Source organism: Ranitomeya variabilis, chromosome 5, assembly GCF_051348905.1.
Source record: "Ranitomeya variabilis isolate aRanVar5 chromosome 5, aRanVar5.hap1, whole genome shotgun sequence".
NCBI lineage: Eukaryota > Metazoa > Chordata > Amphibia > Anura > Dendrobatidae > Ranitomeya > Ranitomeya variabilis.
The window spans coordinates 412851516-412873004 of record NC_135236.1 but is presented as its reverse complement, the minus strand read 5'-3'; the positions used below and the strand labels follow the sequence as shown (position 1 = coordinate 412873004).

General features: G+C 44.8%; 1 protein-coding gene across 2 annotated transcripts in view; it reads left to right on the top strand.

The window, feature by feature from the left end:
• The window catches only part of XPOT (exportin for tRNA), a 127396-nt gene that overhangs the window by 66420 nt on the left and 39487 nt on the right, over window positions 1–21489 (top strand). For both annotated transcript variants that reach the window (XM_077265181.1, XM_077265182.1), the window contains exons 14-19: window positions 7500–7619; window positions 9363–9457; window positions 18356–18425; window positions 18732–18970; window positions 19109–19394; window positions 19890–20079. In XM_077265181.1, coding sequence (XP_077121296.1) covers window positions 7500–7619; window positions 9363–9457; window positions 18356–18425; window positions 18732–18970; window positions 19109–19394; window positions 19890–20079 — 1000 coding nt within the window. The remainder of the gene's footprint in view (window positions 1–7499; window positions 7620–9362; window positions 9458–18355; window positions 18426–18731; window positions 18971–19108; window positions 19395–19889; window positions 20080–21489) is intronic.

Here is a 21489-nt window from a genome sequence, read left to right as displayed (position 1 = left end):
CGTAAAATCTGTTTCTTGGAGCCTCCATTGGGGGACACAGCTCCCTCCCAATGTTTCTGTTATATGTTTTTATGACTGTTCTTATGTTTACAATTCTCAAGTTTGTGGTTATGGTTTTTCAACCTTGTTACTTATCTCCTACTGCTTTCTCACTAACTGAAGAGTATAATGCCAGTCGGTGGGGTGTACACTGCAGAGGAGGAGCTAATTTTTTTATTTGCATAGTGTCAGCCTCCTAGTGGCAGCAGCATACACCCATGGTTCCTGTGTCCCCCAATGGAGGCTCCAAGAAACAGATTTTACGGTAAGCAACCAAAAATCCTGTTTTTCAGATCGCAGCATGTCCGTGTTCCTTGCGGCGACGCTGCATCGCCGCAAGGAATAACACAGGGCCCTATGCGAGGGGTGCGATGATCCCGGATGTGTACAGTTAACACATCCGGCATCATCGCGTCCCAGAAGGGGGTGGGGCTTAGCGCGGAGCGGGTTTGCCGCTCCGACGATACCGCCGGCCATCCTGATCGTGGACACATACCCTCATTGTGTTTACCTCTGGCTGATTTTAAAAGGGAGTAGAGGTTACAAGAGTTTGAAAAGATAAAGTCGGAGTAATGATGGGATAGTTGTGGTCAAATGCTGACTAGATTCTCATCCACTTCTCTCAGTGAGCTACTCAGAGAGTTGTCTCAGACTCTAGTCTGCTCGTGAGCATCGCAAGTATGCAAACTCATACTTGCAATCACTACGCTGGCAATTCCAGGGAATCGTGACCATGTGTACAGTGCTCTATCATGATTCAGTAACGTGCCATCACACAGAATCACTGCAGAAAATCATCTAGAGCCCAGGAAACCGTGTTGGAAAAAAGAAGTGTGTGGCTTGGAAATTGCATTTTGTCCTCATAGAATTGATTCATATATACTCCCCTCCATTGTAAAACAAACAAAACAGTCCACCTTAAGAAACAGTCATCAACTTTTTCTTTAAATCTGTGGAAGGCTACGTGCAAAAGTTCAGTTCACTTTTTTCCCCTATAAAAACACGATAAAGACTCTTAAAAAACGCATACATATGCATCCCATCATTTATAATGCATTCCACAATTTGTGCATACGTTGCGTTTTTTTCCACGAAAAAAGCACATCGCAGTAAAAAACGCAGCATGTTCATGAATTTTCCGCTATATAATGCATTGGGAAAGCTCCGGAATAAAAAACGCAAAAAAAAACGCAAGCGGATTTCCTGCAGAAAAAGTCCAGTTTTGTTTAGGAAAATTCTGCAGAAAATCCTGACGTGTGCACATAGCCTAAATGTTAATTTAGTGCAGTGTCAGTATGTTAATGGACTCACAGATCGCAGTCTTCTCCAGTATACAGCGTTTCTCCTCTTCTAAGTCACCTGAGGGCTATTCAGACTGTATGGGTCACACTGTGCTCTGTGACCCATAAGTGGCTTTTACAATATAAGTCTATGGAGCATGAGAACCAGGCTCAAAATGAGGATCCATTGACTTACATTGTAAAGAGACTGACAGGTCATATACAGGAGCTTCTCACAAAATTACAATATCATCAAAAAGTGAATTTATTTAATTTCTTCGATACAAAAAGTGAAACTCCTATATTATATAGAGTCATTACACACAGGAGGATTCTTTTAGGGTGCGTGTCCACGGTCCGGATTGAGCGGCAAACCCGCTTCACCCAAAGCCCCGCCCCCTTCTGTACGAGCGGTGATTCCGGATGTGTTCATTGCACACATCCGGAATCACCGCACCTCACACATAGGGCCCTGTGTTTTACCTTGCGGAGACGGATCATTACCGCAAGGTGAACAGACATGCTGTGTTCTAAAAAAACGCGCCGCGTGTCCATAATCGCAGGGCCGCCGGGTGCATGTTCGCACGCATAGTGGAGACGGGATTTCATAACATCCCCTCCACTATGCTGTAACATCTGGACACTGCGGGTTGAACACTGCGGTTGTACGCAGCTTTCAATCTGCAGCTAATCCGGATGTAATCCAGCCCGTGGTATGTGATATATCAGTTACATATCATCTGTATACACATCAAATATAATTTCTCAGAGGGGCCACGTGACAGACCATGACTGTCGTGGAGGCCAAACCAATAAGCTGAAATTAATTCTGCTCAGGGCAGAGCAAAGTTCTACGCATGTGCAGGCAAAGGCCAAAGAGCGCTGACGCATGAGCATTATACAGTAGTACTGTGCTGTGCCCTCAGCAGGGCAGACAGAAGAGCGCCTGCACAGCAGGAGCACAATGGGGAACACTGTGTGGATGACATAGGATGCATCACCCAAACGAAGGAGGGAAGGAGAACACCATCGCAAGATGAGAGGAGGCACAAGACCAGCGGCGTCCATCGGACCGGACTGCCCAGTAGGTGAGTATAATAAAACCTATTTTTTTACGTCACAGGGCGTCATATACACAGCATTAGAACACTGTCACATGGGGCTGAAAGGTGGTGGTCATAGGTTATATGGTAATAACCTGGTGACAGGTTCCCTTTAAGTATACTGACATCTCCCGTATATACAGTATGAGTCCACACACAGCCCGCCATATGAGGTATGAGCCTCCACATAACTTTTATCTGCAGCATGAGCTGTCACACAACCCCTTATATGGAGTGTGAGCTCAACAGGTTCCCCCTATATACAGTATGAGCCCTCACATAGATCCTTATATTTAGTGTGAGTCCTCACATAGCCCACTGTACAGTATGAGCCGCCTCATAGACACTTAAAAAAAATGTGAGCCCCCACATGTCCCTCTATGTTTCGTATGAGCCCTCACATGGCCTCTCTATATACAGTATGAGCCCCAAATAGCCCCCTATATTCAGTATGAGCCCCTATATAGTATGAGCCCTCACATATCCCCTATATATAGGCACACGTCCTACATATTAATGTATTTTAGCCAAGGTTTTGGGCAATAGATACTATTTAGACTCATGCTGCTATATCGTATATCTATGCTGCTAAAATTCTAAATTATAGGAGTTAATTTGCCTCAGTTTTCTTTCAGTACCATTTCCTGTTTTAAATCATTTTAATATTGAAATAATAATTGATATTTTTAATACAAGTTTTTGTCACTTCTATTTTATACCAGCAACCAATTGGTGCTTTAGGTATAAAGGTTGTATAGACATGAGATGATGTCTGGATGTCTGTAACACAGTATATTACAGTGATGGCGAAGCTTTTAGAGACCGAGTGCCCAAACTGCAATCTAAAACCCACTTATTTATCACAAAGTGCCAACACGGCAATTTAACCGCAATACTGAGGTTTTATATTAGAAAGACAACTCCTACATTAGCGCCCTATAGTGTCTATACTATAGAATAACAAAGAATGATGACCCCATCACAGTGTGATTTTCCAAAGGTAAACCCAACACCGCTCTCCATACAGTATAATCTGCACAAAATGTCCTCCATACAGTGTAATGGTTCCACATAGTCCTCCATACAGTGTAATGGGCCTCACATAGTGCTCTATACAGCATAACGGGGCTCTGCATTGCCTTCCATACAGAATTATGGTCCCACATAGTGCTTGATACAGTATTGTGGTCCCAAATGATGCTCCATTCTGTATAATGGCCCCACATAGTGCTCCATACTGTATAATGGCCACACATGATGCTCCATACTGTATTCCGTACTGTATAATGGCCACACATAGTGCTCAATACTGTATAATGGTCCCACATAATTCTCCATACTGTATAATGGCCCCACATGAAGCTCCATACTGTATAATGGCCACACATTGTGCTCCATACAGTATAATAGCCCCACATGATGCTCCATACTGTAAAATGGAACCAGATGATGCTCCATACTGAATAATGGTCCCACGTGATGCTCCATACTGTATAATGGCCCCACGTGATGCTCCATACTGTATAAAGGCCACACAGTGCTCCATACTGTATAATGGAACCAGATGATCCATACTGTATAATGGCCCCACTTGATGCTTCATACTGTATAATGGACACACATAGTGCTCCATACTGTATAATGGCCACATATGATGCTGCATACAGTATAATGGCCACACATGATGCTGCATACAGTATAATGGCCACACATGATGCTGCATACAGTATAATGGCCACACATCATGCTGCATACAGTATAATGGCCACACATCATGCTGCATACAGTATAATGGCCACACATCATGCTGCATACAGTATAATGGCCACACATCATGCTGCATACAGTATAATGGTCCCATGTGACGCTGCATATAGTACAAAGGCCTCACATTAAAAAAAATCCACTTACCTCTGCCCGTTCCAACGCTGATCTGGTCTCTTCATCTATCAGTCCTACCTGTGGGCACGAGCACCATCTTGGCAATAGTGCCGCAACCACTCTTCTCAGCCCGCACGCCATCCTCGTCCTCAGCCCGTGCGAGATCCCCGTCCTCAGCCCGGGCGCAGACTGATGGAACGGCGCGTGGCCTGATGGGGGAGTTAGGAGCAGAGGAGAGTGGCTGCAGCACCGACGCTAGGGAAGAGAGTGGTGGCAGCGATAGTGCTGAGATGGCGCACGTGCCCATCTGGAGGGCTCTGTGTGCCCCCTCTGGCATGCGTGCCATAGGTTCACCACCACTGGTATATTACACACCAGTCATACACTAATCTGTGTAGTAATGTCCTATACTATGAGCACATGCCTGCAGTGTTATATGCACTGATCACACCAGAAACTGGCTGCAGACCTCACATTATAATGTATGGAATTATATGTGACATATAATGTTCTGGAGCCAGGCTCAGGAGCAGTCAGTGCAGGTTGACTCTGTATACTGGGGTCTGACCCTGACTGGGAGTTATTGCTGCAGTTTGAACTTTCCTGCAGATCGGGTGACGCTGGAGCCTATGACTCCCACTGACAGATCGACCTGAGCTGCATGAAAGTTCACACTGGTGCAATAAATCCTCACACCGTGCTTCAGAGCCTCCGACGCAGGATCCGGCCCTGCCCCTGACCTCTTGCCCCGGTCCCCCTGCTGACCTCTTCTCTGAAGCTGCTCTGTCTCATACCGGAGGATGACAGGTCACAGGAAGCATCCTGGCCAGCGCGCTGCTGAGGTGAGATCAGAAGACACGCCCACACAGTGTGCAGAAGAGTGGGCGTGTCTACAACACAGGGATGGCCGCCCGGCATTTGTACACGTTAGTACAGTGCCACTAGCCTTCCTCTAGGCAGCAAAGGGCCGGGCGTCCCACAACTGCTGCCGGGGGGACCGGCCCGCAACTGCTGCTGGGGGGACCAGCCTGGGGGGCACTTGCCCCTTTGCCACCTGGCCCAGTCCGCCCCTGGACATATAGAATTACACTCTTAAGCTAATACATTTTTTTTCGGGTTTTTTTGTGTAGTTTTCTATTAGAGTGGCACATCTAGAATTGTAAATTCAGTTTTCTTTGCAGTAGCACTCCAAATATGTCCTTTGAAGGACATCTGTGTTATAATCTCTTCAGGTTATCCCACAGATTTTCTATTGGATTCAGGTCTTGTCCCTGGCTGCACCATTCCAAAATTTTGGTCTGATAGCAAAACCATTCTTTTGTTGATTTGGAGGTATGCATAGGATCGTTGTCGCGCTGAAAGATGAAATTCCTCTTTCTCTTCATCTTAAAGCAGAGGCCTGAAGGTTTTGTTTTCAAATTTGCAGATATTTGGAACTGTTCATAATTCTCTTCACCTTGACTAAAGCCACAGTGTCATATTACAATGTTAATTCCACCATGCTTCACTGTGGGTTTGGTGTTCTTTTGGTGATGCGCTTTGTTGGCTGTGCACAAAAAATACTTTTTGGAATTCTGGCCAAAAATTTCAACCTTCGTTTCATCAGACCATAATAGTTTGCCAGTCTTGATGTAGGTTTTGGCAAAACTTAGCTGACTTGAATATTATGTTTGTTTGTTTGAATAGACGATTGTGTACTGCATGTGACAACAATCAGAACTTGCCAGCTCCTTTAATGTTGCTATGGTCGTCTTTGCACTCTTTCAGATCAATTTTCTTTTTCTTTTCATCAATTTTTGACGGACGTTTAGTTCTAGTTAATGTCACTGTTGTGTCCAATTGAAGCCACTTAATGATCATCATCACAACATTCAATAATACATCTAAGGGTATTTGCACACGTTCAGGAATTGGCAGCGCTTTAGATGCAACGCATGTCTACTGCTTCCAAAAGGCTGTTGGCTATTGAACGCCAGTGAATCTGCATGTGTTGATTGAACTGTGCAGATTCTCCACGTCCAATACATTGGACTTGTGAAATTTTATTTTGCGGAGGCGTGTCTCCCCGCAAGATAGACATGCTGCGGTCTGGAAATGCGCTCCGCGTGTCATCCACAGGTGCACAGAAACCCACAGTGGACATGGGATTTCTTGAAATCCCATCCACTATGCTGTAACACCTGGATGCTGCACAAGTACACAGCGTCCAACCATCAGCGTTCACTGATCGTCTGCACCTACCCTAATACCTTGGACGTTTTTTTTGTACCCTTCTCTGAATCTAACTTTAATCAATGAGATCCCTTTGCTGTGTTGTAAGTGGTTTACAAACCATGGGCCCAATTCATTAAAGCTTTTACACCAGTATTTTGGCCTAAAACGCTTTGAGAAGTCGCATAATTTTGGGTGTAACTGAAGGCTGTGCTAAAATTGTGACACTTGGCATTCTCACCCCATTTATGCCCAGTTCTGACTGCTGCAGGGGCATGGCAACCACCGCTCGTGAAATTGAAATCTTATTTCAGCAGGGAATAGAGTATGATTGCCACTTGTCCAGCAATCCTGAGTGATGAAGAGGTTTGGCATCCATCCATTCATGAATCGGGAACGTCTGACTCCAGAACATCTCCTCTTTTGATGAATTGGCCTCATGGCTTTTGCTGTAAAATACAACAAAGAAATTGTCCGTAAAATCCTACTAGAACAGCTAAACTACGGAGTACTATTTACCATGAGTTTAGCTAATTTTGAACACAACCCCATCTCAAATTATAAAATGTTCACAATTATTCAACTACATTTATTTACGGTAAGTTTTGTTGTTTTTATTTCCCCCCTCTCAAAAAGATTTCAGTTTTCTCACTGGATTTGTACACCTAATGGATGGAAAGTTCTGAAATTCTTCCTGGTATGATTTTCTACATAAGAAAAACCTGGTATTTTAACAGGGGTTTGGTATCTTCTAACCTGCGATACTGCTGCTGTATTTTGAATTGCGGTACTTTTCTAGTATATTGCAGCAGATTTCCACCACTCCCATTTATTTCACTTGTAATTCCATGAAACTAGATCTGATTTTTTTTCTCTCCTTATGAAAACTGGGCCTTTTAAGGTAGAGTAGGACACCATAGAAGTCTGTAGACATAGTATTTACTATACACTTATAACGTTGCATTTTGTTTTCTTCCTTTTTTAGCTGGTGACCTCTGGCGTCAGTGCCTACAATCACACTTCTGTTACTTTAGAATTTTTTGAAACTGTTGTAAGATATGAAAAGTTCTTCACGGTTGAGCCTATCCATATTCCTAATATTCTGGTAAGATACTATCTTGTTAATCTAAAAGTAACTTCTTTAAAGGGAACCTGTCACCATCCCCCCCCCCCCCCCCCCCAGTCGTTTTTAACTAAAAGAACCACCTTGTGCAGCAGTATTGCTGCATTCTGACAAGGTGCCTCTTTTAGTTATTGGTGCTGTAAATGCAGAAATAATCCGTTTTGTAATTTGTCCTAAATACCTTTCTTCAGTCCTGGAGGCAGGCCTTTTCCCCCTGCTGCAGACGCCACACAGCCGTCACTCAAGTCTTCTTGGCTCCGGGCGCCGCCTCCTCGCCGCTGTTTTGAAATCAGCCGGCACCTGCGCTCTTTTGTCATGCCTTGGGCAGGCGCAGTGAGCGCTGCCCGTCTTCTGTGCTCATATGCAGTCTAGCTGACTGCGCCTGTGCGGCCGCCCTGCCTGTGAATCCCAGCCCCGCAGTGAGAATAAATCAGAAGACACTGCGGGGCTGGGATTCACAGGCAGGGCGGCCGCAGTCAGCTAGACCGCATATGAGGACAGACGGGCAGCGCTCACTGCGCCTGCCCAAGGCATGACAAAAGAGCGCAGGTGCCGGCTGATTTCAAAACAGCGGTGAGGAGGCGGCGCCAAGAAGACTTGAGTGACGGCTGTGTGGCGTCTGCAGCAGGGGGGGGGAAAGTCCTGCCTCCAGGACTGAAGAAAGGTATTTAGGACAAATTACACAACGGATTATTTCAGCAGTTACAGCAACCAGAACTAAAAGAGCCACCTTGTCAGAATGCAGCATTTCTGCTGCACAAGGTGGCTCTTTTAGTTTCAAACGCCTGGGGGGGGGGTGTGACAGGTTCCCTTTAAAAACATTGCTTTACACACAATAAGGCTTTCTTGAAAACAAACCTCTTTCTTTTCCAATACATTGCATTGTTTGTAGCATTTGGACACTAGTTCATTTGTTATCATCCTCATACAATGGGCCTAATTTCTCAAAATTGTCTAAAATATAAAAACTGCCCTTTTTTGCTGATGAGAACCAGTCAGAGCTCAGTTTTAATTTCTTACCTAATCAGTGTGACTGCCGGGATGCTCACCACTCCCGGCAGTGGTGGATCATGCGAACCGCCGCTTCTTTCATTCTTGAAGTGCAGAACACCAATCTAGCACAGTGCTCGGCTATCTCCTACGGTCCCTTTGAGAATGAATGGAGTGGAAGTCCACATGCACATGATTGTTGATTGTCCACATGGACAGCAGTGTGAGAGGGCTCTTCTATCCTCAGCACCAGTAGCATCTCCAGTATTAGATTAGATGGACATCGTGGACAGCAGTATGAGATGGCTCTTCTAACCTCAGCACCACTAGCATCTCCAGTATTAGATTAGATGGACATAGTGGACAGCAGTGTGAGTGGGTTCTTCTAACCTCAACACTACTAGTATCTCCAGTGTTAGATAAGATTGACATAGTGGACAGCAGTGTGAGAGGGCTCTTCTAACCTTAGGACCAGAGGTAAGTTAAGTGTTAGATCAGAATACCGTCTAGGAGCACCTTTTCCTACACAATAAGGGAGCGAACGGAGCTTTCTACTGCACATACTCAGGCACCTCTCCTATTGACATTCTAGGACCGATAACTGTCCATGTAACAAGGTGCCAACTTTTTTAATTCTGTTGTGATTTCCTAGACAATTTAATATTAATCTCTCAAAATAATTTAGCATGTCAGAATTCTTTTATAACTTTTAGAACATACGGTTATAAATTTCAGATGGCGTTTTTGGATCACCGAGGTCTGCGCCATTCTAGTCCTAAAGTACGTAGTAGGACAGCTTACCTTTTTTCAAGATTTGTAAAGTCTCTTCAGTAAGTATTTCTGATAATCATATCAATATTGCTGTTCTCCATGTATTTACTGGCTCTTTATTCTATGGTATATTGATTGTGATTCCTTTCACATTGAGTGTCTGCATGTTTGTGACTATTCTTTTTTTCATTTGCAGCTCTTTTGGTGTGGGCAAAAATGCAGCATTCTACTAGAGTCGCAGCAAAATGAGTTTTAAATGCTGCAGGGTTTTTTTTTTTTAACTTTAAAAAAAAAAATTATTTTTTTTTTATGTAGCACACCAATTCATTTTTTTTATTGTAGTTTTTCCCCATTTGAGGCCAAAATGACTTGCAGCAAAAAACACATACCGTATATACTCGAGTATAAGCCGAGAATTTCAGCCCATTTTTTAGGCTGAAATTGCCCCTCTCGGCTTATACTAGAGTCATACCCAGGGGTCGGCAGGGCAGCGGCAGCTGTGTAATCATACTCACCTGCTCCTGGCGCGGTGTCTATGGTTCTCCGGCGCCAGCAGCTTCTTCCTGTAGTGAGCGGTCACATGGTACCGCTCATTACAGTAATGAATATGGACCCGGCTCCACTCCCATAGGGGTGGAGCCGCATATTCATTACTGTAATGAGTGGTACCATGTGACTGCTCAATACAGGAAGACGCTGTCGGAGAATCAGGGACACCACGCCAGGAGCAGGTGAGTAGAACGCAGTGCGCGATATTCACCTGCTCCCCGTTCCACCATCGGCCGCCTCTGCGTCTTCCCCGTCCTCTGCAGTGACGCTCAGGTCAGAGGGCGCGGTGACGCAATTAGTGTGCGCACCGCTCTCTGCCTGAACAGTCAGTGCAGAGGACGGGGAAGACACAGCGGTGCCAACAGTGGAACGCGGACCGGTGAATATAGCAAGTGCCGGTGGCCTGAGAGGTGAGTGTTGTTTGTTTTTGTTTGTTTTTTTTTTTAAATCGCAGCAACAGCATATGGGGCAAATGTCTGGAGCATCTTATGTGGCCATGTGCAGCATTATATGGGGGCAAATATCTGTATGGGGCCATGTGCAGCTTTATATGGGGCAAATATCTGTATGGAGCATCTTATGGGGCCATAATTAGCATTTGTGGAGCATTATACGGGACAAATGTGTCTATGGAGCATCTTATGGGGCCATAATCAGCATTTGTGCAGCATTATATGGGGCAAATGTCTGTATGGAGCATCTTATGGGGCCATAATCGGCATTTGTGCAGCATTATAAGGGGCATATTTTAATATGGAGCATCTTATGGGGCCCATCATGAACTGTATGGAACATTATATGGGGCTCCTGATTCAATATGGATATTCAAAAACACTTAACCTATTGATGTCTTAATTAATTTTACTTTTATTGGTATCTATTTTTATTTTTGGAATTTACCGGTAGCTGCTGCATTTGCCACCCTAGGCTTATACTCGAGTCATTAAGTTTTTTCCCAGTTTTTTGTGGCAAAATTAGGGGGGTCGGCTTATACTCGGGTCGGCTTATACTCAAGTATATACGGTAATAGTTTATTTTATGTTGCGGTCTTCTGGTCCTAGCCTGATTTATTTTATTTTTTTATTTATTTTTATTTTAGATTTTTTTTTGTTTTATGCACACAAAAAAAGCTTGAATAATTTTATGTGAACATACCATTGTAGTTGTTCGCTGCAGCCCTACAAGCTATAATGATGTATATAAACCTATAAACTCCAAAGAGCATAATGCCCCATCACAATAATGCATGACACAATCAATACATCTAAAATTAGTAATTTTTATTAGCATAATACAAACACATAAAACAAGTGTTGAGGATAAGGTGCATGACTTTAAAAGAACACCAACACAGGTGTGCACACAATAGAAAATGTAGGGGTGCACTCACAGGACCGTATTAAGCCTGCAATAAACCACATAAAACAGCAAAGGTGCAAAAAAAATGTATATGCACATATGGTGAGGTGGGGAAGGAAGACAGCGGTATTAAGCCAAGTGACCAATAACCCTTCATGTAGGAATACCCCCTGTCTGCACTAACACCCACCCATATTGCAACCTGCCCAGAAAAAAAGTATGGCTAAACCACGGACCATGTGCTGTGCTTACCCATGTGTGCAGTCTATGCAAGGTGTCCTACAGATGGCCCCGACGCGCGTTTCGCGTTTTAGAGCTTCCTCGGGGGGCTGTGTGGATCATGGTAAGTGACATGTTTCATATCATTGCTGCAGCTGTTACTAATTAATCATTGTTTGTTCGTTTTCCCCTTTTTCTAGTTATTTATGTTTTGTTCACTTTGCGGCGATCTCATCGCATTCATAGTTATTCAGAACAGGCTGTTCTGCTGCTGGGATATTCTATGGAGCAGATTATCAAAAAGAAGAAGAGAGACATTTTTTATTGTTTCTTTAAAGCACGGCCGGACTCCTATATAAGGACATGAGGACACTACAAAGATGGAGTTTGGAACTCTCTGTCAAGCTTTTTTGTGACTTGTTATGATTGAATAGAAGTATCTGTATATGCTCCTGATTAAGTCCGTGTATAATTTCTGTGCTTTTTATTTGTTTTATCATATGCTACCTGCATTTTCCATCTTGCCAGTATCTTCTCCCTGGTCCAAAATGACCGCTTCAGTAGTGCGCATGCGCAGTGGACTCCCGGCCGTGCCGCGCCCCCAATGGCTTCCAGCAACAGCGACGCTCAGACCTGGTGACGTCATGGGGGTATTCCTCCTCTCTGAGCGTCGCTGGGATAGCCGGAAGGAGCGCTGTGCCAGCGGGTGTATCCGCCCACATGCGCCGCAATCTCCATGCGGCAATTAGTAACAGCTGCAGCAATGATATGAAACATGTCACTTACCATGATCCACACAGCCCCCGAGGAAGCTCTAAAACGCGAAACGCGCGTCGGGGCCATCTGTAGGACACCTTGCATAGACTGCACACATGGGTAAGCACAGCACATGGTCCGTGGTTTAGCCATACTTTTTTTTCTGGGCAGGTTGCAATATGGGTGGGTGTTAGTGCAGACAGGGGGTATTCCTACATGAAGGGTTATTGGTCACTTGGCTTAATACCGCTGTCTTCCTTCCCCACCTCACCATATGTGCATATACATTTTCTCTAGTCACCTTCCACGACGGCATACGGAGGTTGCCTCTTTGCCCTAATGGGGAACAGGAAATGGAGAGGTTAAAAGGCCCTCCCACCTCCCTCTCACCAGTGTCTTTCCTGTTCCCCATGGGACAGGAGAGGTTTACTTTCGTATGCAGTGGTGGCCGGTGACTGCTGCATCTGACAAGCGTCGGCTTGTGTGTAACCGGGCAGCATGGGGTCGTATCTTACCTCCCCTCCTATGCTGCTCCCGTCGCGCCGCGCTGCGGTGTCCTCGGGACCTGTGCCTAGCCTTCCCGCGCCCCCGTGAGGGCAAAGCAGGCTAGTGTTCCTGACCGGAGTCCTCCTGGAGCTCTCCGGTCTCCTTCCCCTCCAACATGCCGCTGGCAACCCGGAAGTGATCGCGCGCGTCACTTCCGGTCCTTTCTGCGCTCCCTGGAGGCACTTCCGCCGGCGGTGTCTCGTGCAGGACGGCGTCCTCCACGCTGGACCATGGAGGGGAAGAGGAGTATCCACATCGCTGGGGGCAGGTGCATACCACTGTGTATAAAACCTGCCAGAAAATGTCGCAGGTAAGACTGTTCCTGTCATGGAGAGCGGTACCTGCCCTGCGCTTGCAGAGCCCAGCGCTGCCCCTGCCACAGTAAGTGCCGCAGGGACAGGGGTCCTTAGATAGTAACTTGGGGGTATCCTCTAGTCACTCTCTCTCCCCTCTCATTACAGGGAGAAAGGTCTGTCCCCAAATCTACTAAAAAGAAGTGTGCCATCTGTACCATTAAGCTGCCACCTTCATGGGAGAAAAAACTCTGCAGGACCTGTACTGACAAAGTTGTCAGGGCAGAGCAACCTTCTTTACTAGAGGAAATCCGATCTCTGGTCAAGCAAGAAGTACAATCCTCCCTAGCAGCCTTTACACCCCCACCCCCTCCACCACCCTCTCCAGCCAAAAAACGGAAGATCCAGGAGGAGGATTCTGAATCTGAGTCAGACCTCTCCTATGCCTCATCCTCAGGTCGACAGGAGGAATCTACATCCTCTATAACATCTGAAGCCAGAAAATATCTCTTTTCTTCAGACTGGATTGAGGACTTGGTAGCTGCGGTACGCAGTACTATGGGGCTGGAGGAGGAGCCAGAACCACAGTCCATTCAGGACCAGATGTTTGGTGGCATAACTAAGGGTAAACGGGTGGGGTTTCCAATCCACCAGAATATATCTGATATGATTGACCAAGAGTGGGAACTACCTGAAAAACGTCTCAGTACTCCATCCGAGATGAAGCATAGATTCCCCTTGGAAGGCGAGTTGACCAAATGGGATGTCCCTAAAGTTGACTCTCAGGTGGCTAGAGTGGCTAAAAGAACGGCTCTTCCATTCGAAGACTCGTCACAGTTAAAGGATCCGATGGACAGGAAGATAGAGAGTCTATTAAAGAAATCATGGGAGACCTCCTCGGTAGCCCTCAAAGCCAATATCGCATCAACATGCGTGGCTAGAGCTCTATTCCGCTGGATAGGTGAACTGGAGTCTCACATATCCCAGGGCACTTCAAGAGCTGAATTGTTAGACTCCCTTCCTAGTCTCCTTAGAGCCACGGGTTTCCTAGCGGATTCTTCTATGGAGACCATCAGAATTGCTGCGAGGTCATTAGTTCAGACTAATTCGGCCAGAAGGGCGCTGTGGTTAAAATGTGGTCTGGTGATATCACCTCCAAAGCCAAGTTATGCGCCATACCATTTAAAGGTAACTACGTCTTCGGGCCTTCTCTTGATGACATCTTGGAGAAAGCAACCGATAAAAAGAAAGCCCTCCCAGAACAAAAAACTCCCAAAAAGAAGTTTTTTCGTCCCTTTCAGGCCCAAACCTCTCAGAGAGGGAAAGGCAAGTCCGGGAGGTGGAGTTACCCGAAGGGAGGGGGGAGAAACATCCTCATCCCTCAACAACAGCAGCAGCAGTCTCAACAGGAGAAACGGTGACTTCGATCCAGTGGGGGGGAGACTTTCAAATTTTTACTCCCAGTGGCAAAACATCACCTCTTGCCCCTGGATCCTCAATGTCATCAAAGAGGGTCTCCTAATAGAATTCATTTCCTCCCCCCCACGGGGTCTAAAAGTCACCTCCCTACCTTCCCTGAAAGATCAATCAAAATTGGCGTCCGGTCTCAGGGCCCTAAAGATGTCAGGTGCGATATCCCAGATACCGGAATCGGAGAGGGATCGAGGCCACTACTCTCGCTTATTCCTGGTTCCCAAGCCATCGGGTGAGTCACGTGTCATTATAAATCTAAAGAATCTCAATCGGCATATAAAGTACCGAAGATTCAAGATGGAATCAGTGAAGAATGCCATTCCCTTGATAGGTCCACACTCCTTCATGGCCACTCTCGATCTGAAAGATGCCTACTTTCACATCCCCATTCACCAAAGACATCGCCAATATCTCAAATTCGCTGTACAGAGAGGGCGTCTGATAGAGCACTATCAATTCAACGTCCTCCCATTTGGAATTTCCTCGGCTCCAAGGGTATTTTCCAAAATAATGGGGGAGGTAGTCTCCTTTATCCGGAGGCAAGGCGTCTGTATAGTGCCGTATCTAGACGACCTTCTGTTAATAGCTCCTTCCAAACAGGCCTTGGAGTCTCATGTATCCAAGACTCTCGAAATCCTGACATCTCTTGGATGGGTGCCGAATCTGGAAAAATCTCACCTACGACCCTCCAAATGCAGGAAATTCCTGGGAGTTCTCCTGGACTCTGCAAGACAAATGTCCTTCCTCCCATTGGAACACCGTCTAACCCTTCTATCAAAGGTCAAAACGTTCAGGGACACCAGATCCCCCACAATCAGAGAAGGCATGTCTCTTCTAGGCTCGATGACAGCCTGCATTCAATCGGTACCATGGGCCCAGGCCCATTCCAGAATTCTTCAGGCACATATCCTGCAGAATTGGGATGGTCATCCCAGTTCTCTGAACAAAAAACTGTACACACCAGGTCGTGTCAAAGCCTCCCTGGCATGGTGGATGTCCCCAAAAAATTTACAAAAAGGGGTCAGCTGGGCGCAAGTCCCACTGACCACAGTTACAACAGACGCCAGCAAAAGAGGCTGGGGGGCCATGATAAATCACAGCCCTTTCCAAGGCCTCTGGGACCAGTCAACAAGCAGGAAGTCTTCCAACTACAGAGAGCTAAAAGCTGTAGAAGAAGCCCTACTAGAAGGAGGTCATCTTGTCAAGGGACATCACGTTCGGATATATTCTGACAATGTGACCACGGTGGCCCACATCAGACATCAGGGCAGTTCAAAAAACAATTGCCTGAAGAACATATCTGCCCGACTATGCTCCTGGGCAGAAAGACATCTCTTATCTCTGACGGCGGTTCACCTGAAAGGCTCATCCAACATTCAGGCAGACTATCTAAGTCGCCAGGACATACATCCGGGGGAATGGTGCTTGAGCAACCGAAGTTTCGAGATGCTGGTGAACAAATGGGGTCTCCCAGAAATCGACCTCTTTGCATCCAGCCAAAATGCGAAAGTCGAAGCATTCTTCTCTCTGAACCCCAGGGACGGCTCCAAAGGAGTGGATGCGCTAGTCCAGAAGTGGAATTTTCGGCTGGCTTATGCGTTTCCACCGATTCCAATACTGGCGAAAGTCTTACAGAAAGTGCGAGAAGAACAAACACCTACCATATTGGTAGCTCCGCTGTGGCCCAAGAGAAGTTGGTACAACCTGATAGTGGACCTTCAGGTGGATGGGCCGCTCCACTTTCCGATGGAAGAAGACCTTCTTTCTCAAGGACCAATCCATCTCCTAGATGCCCACAAGTGGAATCTGGCGGCATGGCTACTGAAGCCCAAATATTAAGAGCCAGAGGACTATCAGAAGCAGTGGTTTCCACACTTCAAAAATCTAGGAAACCGGTAACCATTGCAATATATAATAAAATCTGGAAGAAATTCTCATCCTTTTGTCTCCCTGAGGTGCCAGATCCCTTCAACCCGAATATTTCAAAAATTCTAGATTTTTTGCAAAAGGGCTTAGAAATAGGCCTCAGGCCTAGCACCTTAAAAGTCCAGGTGTCCGCCCTCAGTTCAATATTTGATCAGGATCTGGCAAATCATCGCTGGATCAAGAGATTCATGATATTGGCTTCTAGAATGAACCCTAAGAAGCAAATAACAGTACCACTGTGGGATCTCAACCTAGTGTTACAGGGGCTCACAGGTCCCCCCTTCGAACCATTATCCTCCTGCTCCCAGAAAAACCTAATCTACAAAACAATTTTTCTAGTGGCTATTACATCAGCAAGGAGGGTGGGAGAATTACAAGCTCTCTCAATAAGAGAACCATACCTATCCATTCGAGATGACTCTATAGTTCTGCGCCTAGACCCTTCCTTTCTTCCAAAGGTCGTATCGGACTTCCACCGCTCCCAGGAAATTATTCTACCTTCTTTTTGCCAAAATCCTGCAAATTCAAAAGAAGAGAGATTCCATATGCTGGATGTCAGGCGCACTGTATTGTTTTACTTAGAACAAACCAGTTCTTACAGAATTGACCACAATCTATTTATCCATCCATCAGGACAAAATAAGGGAAAAAAGGTAGCCAAAAGTACTATTGCCAACTGGATAAAGAAAGCAATAGCAGAAGCATACCTTGCTCAAGACAAAGCTCCTCCAGTGGGAATCAAGGCTCATTCGACTAGATCAACCTCAGTCTCCTGGGCAGAAAGAGCAGGTGCATCAGCAGAGCAAATCTGCAGGGCAGCCACATGGTCTTCATTGCATACTTTCTCCAGGCATTACAGATTGGATGTAATGCCCAACAAGGATTTAGCCTTCGGCCGGAAAGTACTCCAGGCCGTTGTCCCTCCCTAGCGCCAATCAGTTGGTATTCCTCCGTATGCCGTCGTGGAAGGTGACTAGAGAAAATAGAATTATTCTTACCGTTAATTCGGTTTCTAGGAACCTTCCACGACGGCGCTAGTTCCCTCCCTATACTCCTGGATTTAAATCTGGGATTCAAGGTAAACCGGTGCTATGGTTTTCAGTTATAAGTCACTGGTGAGAGGGAGGTGGGAGGGCCTTTTAACCTCTCCATTTCCTGTTCCCCATTAGGGCAAAGAGGCAACCTCCGTATGCCGTCGTGGAAGGTTCCTAGAAACCGAATTAACGGTAAGAATAATTCTATTTTTTTTGCACCTTTGCCGTTTTATGTGGTTTATTGCAGGCTTTATACGGTCCTGTGAGTGCACCCCTACATTTTCTATTGTGTGCACACCTGTGTTGGTGTTCTTTTAAAGTCATGCACCTTATCCTCAACACTTGTTGTTTTATGTGTTTGTATTATGCTAATAAAAATTACTAATTTTAGATGTATTGATTGTGTCATGCATTATGCTCTTTGGAGTTTATAGGTTTATATTCATAAGGGAGTTTTGCCCCTTTCTTTTCCCCGTTGGAGTGCGATGGGCACGTCCGGTAGAAGGGATTTTTCTACTAGTAATTACATCCACAGTGTCGGTTTATGTTATAAAGCTATACTGATGGCATCACTGCAACCTGAATATTGCAAAATTTCATTATTTTTTTTTGCAATTTTTTTTTTTTGGTTTTCATTGTATCTTGGCAAAGCTGGAGCTGTGTGAAATGAGCTGTCATCCCGTTTACCTATATGGAGCCAAGAATTGTTTAGGGCACTCATCAGTGTTCTTTAAATGTACCCGTTGTTCAATTATTTATTTTTTTTACTCAATAGCAGTTTCATTATTTTTCTGTTCTCTAGTAAACACATGAATGCCTTTGTGGAAGATATACTGAGTAGGATTCAAGATCTCCTCCAACTCTCGCCACCAGTGAGTTGTTCTTTGTGTTTTCACATGAGTCAACATATGTTGAATGAATGTCACTAATGTAACTCGCTAAGATGTTGTTGTTTTTTTTTTTACAAGTGTCCTGTGATATCTTGTAACCCACTGGACAATGTTTTCACGGCTGGGAGACCCAATGATTGTAAAAATAAACTTTGGCACAAAAAACTTTTAACCAATTGGTCATTTTCTTTCTCTTCCGTTTAATAAGGCCTTTAAGTAATTTATTAAAGGTGATCAAGAAGGTGACCTTTTTTTTGTGTATTAATTTTTTTTATTTTTTTTTTAAAGGAAAATGGTTTCCAGATGCTGCTGAGCAGTGATGATCAGCTCTTTATATACGAAACTGCAGGTGTGCTCATAGTAAATAGTGATTATCCTGCTGAACGCAAAAGTATTCTCATGAGGAATCTCCTTAATCCTTTAATGGAGAAGTTTAAAATCCTTTTGGATAAGCTGGTCATAGAGCAAGATGAGGAGCGGCAGACAGTTCTGGCAGACTGCCTTAATCACGCAGTAGGATTTGCCAGGTACGTTTCTCTAGCAAGTGTTTGCCTTTGTTACACTTGTCGCCATAGGGTTGAATAATTACATGCTAGTGTATTTTTGCAATGCAGTTTTTGTAACGAGGTGCTGGTTCTGATGGTTTTTCCTTCTATTCCCTGAAGTCGTACCAGTAAAGCTTTCAGCAATAAGCAGACAGTAAAGCAGTGCGGCTGCTCTGGAGTCTATTTGGACTGTTTACAAAGTTTTCTGCCTGCTCTGAGTTGTCCTGTCCAAAAGGAAATCCTCAGAGGAGGTGTTCGCACCTTCCTGCACCGTATGATCATCTGCTTGGAGGAGGAAGTGCTTCCTTTTATCCCTACGGCTTCAGAGCACATGCTAAAAGACTGTGAAGCAAAGGATCTGCAAGAATTCATTCCTTTAATAAACCAAATTACAGCAAAGTTTAAGGTAAATTTATAGAATTTATACTAATTTACCTTCCTTCCTTACACATCTAGTTCCCTACAAATCTAGTTTGCAAATTGCATTGTTAAACACATTATACACATCCACCATTGTCCGTATATATTGCAACCCATTTGTAAATCTAGTTCGGCAATTGCTGGTAATACCAATTCTTATTGAGGAGATCTAACTTGCTGATATCAAAATATCCAAAAAACAGGTAAGTAGTGTTGATAGAGGAAAAAGTAGAGTACTATGAAAAGACCATAATCATAAGAAAACAATTGCATGTTTAGGTGTGTCTAAAATATATTAGGAGGGTCGACCTATAGTAACAAATATTTTCTTGAAAGCAATATTCCCTGACCACCTCACATTGGCGTTATTAAGAAGGAGTCATTGAGATGGACAAGCATCATAAGTTCTTAGTGTCACTTAATATGAAAATACTGCAGATCTGATTCTTATTATTTTGATGTTTCCACCTTCTGTCTTTAGGCACAAGTGTCACCTTTTCTTCAGCAAGTCTTTATGCCCCTACTTCATGCCATATTTGAGGTGCTCATCCGCCCATCTGAAGAGAACGACCAGTCTGCTGCACTTGATAAGCAAATGCTACGTAGGAGCTACTTTGCCTTTCTGCAAACAGTCACTGGTAGTGGGATGAATGAAGTTATAGCCAATCAGAGTAAGACTCGGTCCTCAGCATATTTTTGTGCTAATTTTCTGCCTCATTCCATGCCAAATATCCATTTTTAAATAACATTTTTTTTTTCTTCTGGTAATGGGACATGAATTTGACATGTCAATAAACCTATTCTTGTATTTATCTGCAGTTCTTCCCTTTTTATACAATTTTTCCCTCATTTGCTAACACACACTCTGAGGCTGATTAGATTATCCGTTACGGTCTTGGTGGAGACAGTTGTTCAGTCTTTTCTTCCTTTTGATATGCAGAAGAAAAGTCACAAAGCTGAACACTCCAGTTTAGACATTTGTCATGTGCAAACTGTAACATTTAGGCTATGTGCACACGTTGCAGAATTGCCGCGGAAATTCTGTAACCCCCTGCCGCGGGTATAACGCATGCAGAATTGGCATGCGTCTTCCCGATAAACACTAGCGTTTTGCACGCATAGTTAGCTTGCAGAATGCTAGCATTTTCCAAGCGATCTGTAGCATTGCTTGGAAAACTGATTGACAGGTTGGTCACACTTGTCAAGCATAGTGCTTGAAAAGTGTGACCAACATTTTTACTATTGATGCTGCCTATGCAGCATCAATGGTAAAAGATAGAATGTTAAAAATAATTTTAATAAGTTATTCTCACTTTTCAACGGCCCCCGATCTTGTCAGCAGCGCTCCTGGCGGCTTCCGTTCCCAGGGATGCATTGCGTGAAGGACTTTTCTGACGTCACATGATAGCGACGTCATCCCAGGTCCTTCACGCAATGCATCCCTGGGAACGGAAGCAGCCACGTGCACCGCTGAGAGGCAGGAGGACTCAGGGGGCCATCGGAAGTTAAGTATATCAATATTTTTTATTTTAATTCTTATTTTTTCTTTTTTTTAACAGAAATATGGTTCCCAAGGGCCTGGAGGAGTCTCCTCTCCTCCTCCAGACCTGGGTACCACTGCACATGATCCGCTTACTTCCCGCATGGTGGGCATAGCCCCATGTGGAAAGTAAGCGGATCAATCCATTCCTATGTGCGTGGAATCGCCGCGATTCCACGCACAAAGAATGAGCATGCTGTGTGTTTTTCTGCAATGCGATTCTGCCGCGGAAAAATACGCAGCATTTGCACAGCATTGCGGAAACCCATTGAAATCAATGGGTTGTGTTGTGCATGCGTTTTCGTGGCAAAAACTCATTCAATCTGCAATGTGTGCACATAGCCTTACAGTAGACTATGGTAAAACCATCAAAGGAAGCCAAAAACTGTTCTCACAAGCCATATGTATCGATCTAATACCAAACCGAAAGAAATTAAGTGGAGGATAAGTTGGAATACATGCAGCATATAGTAGTGTGTAGTGATGAGCGAGTATGCTCATTACTCGAGTTTCTCCGAGCATGCTCGGGTTGTCTCCGAGT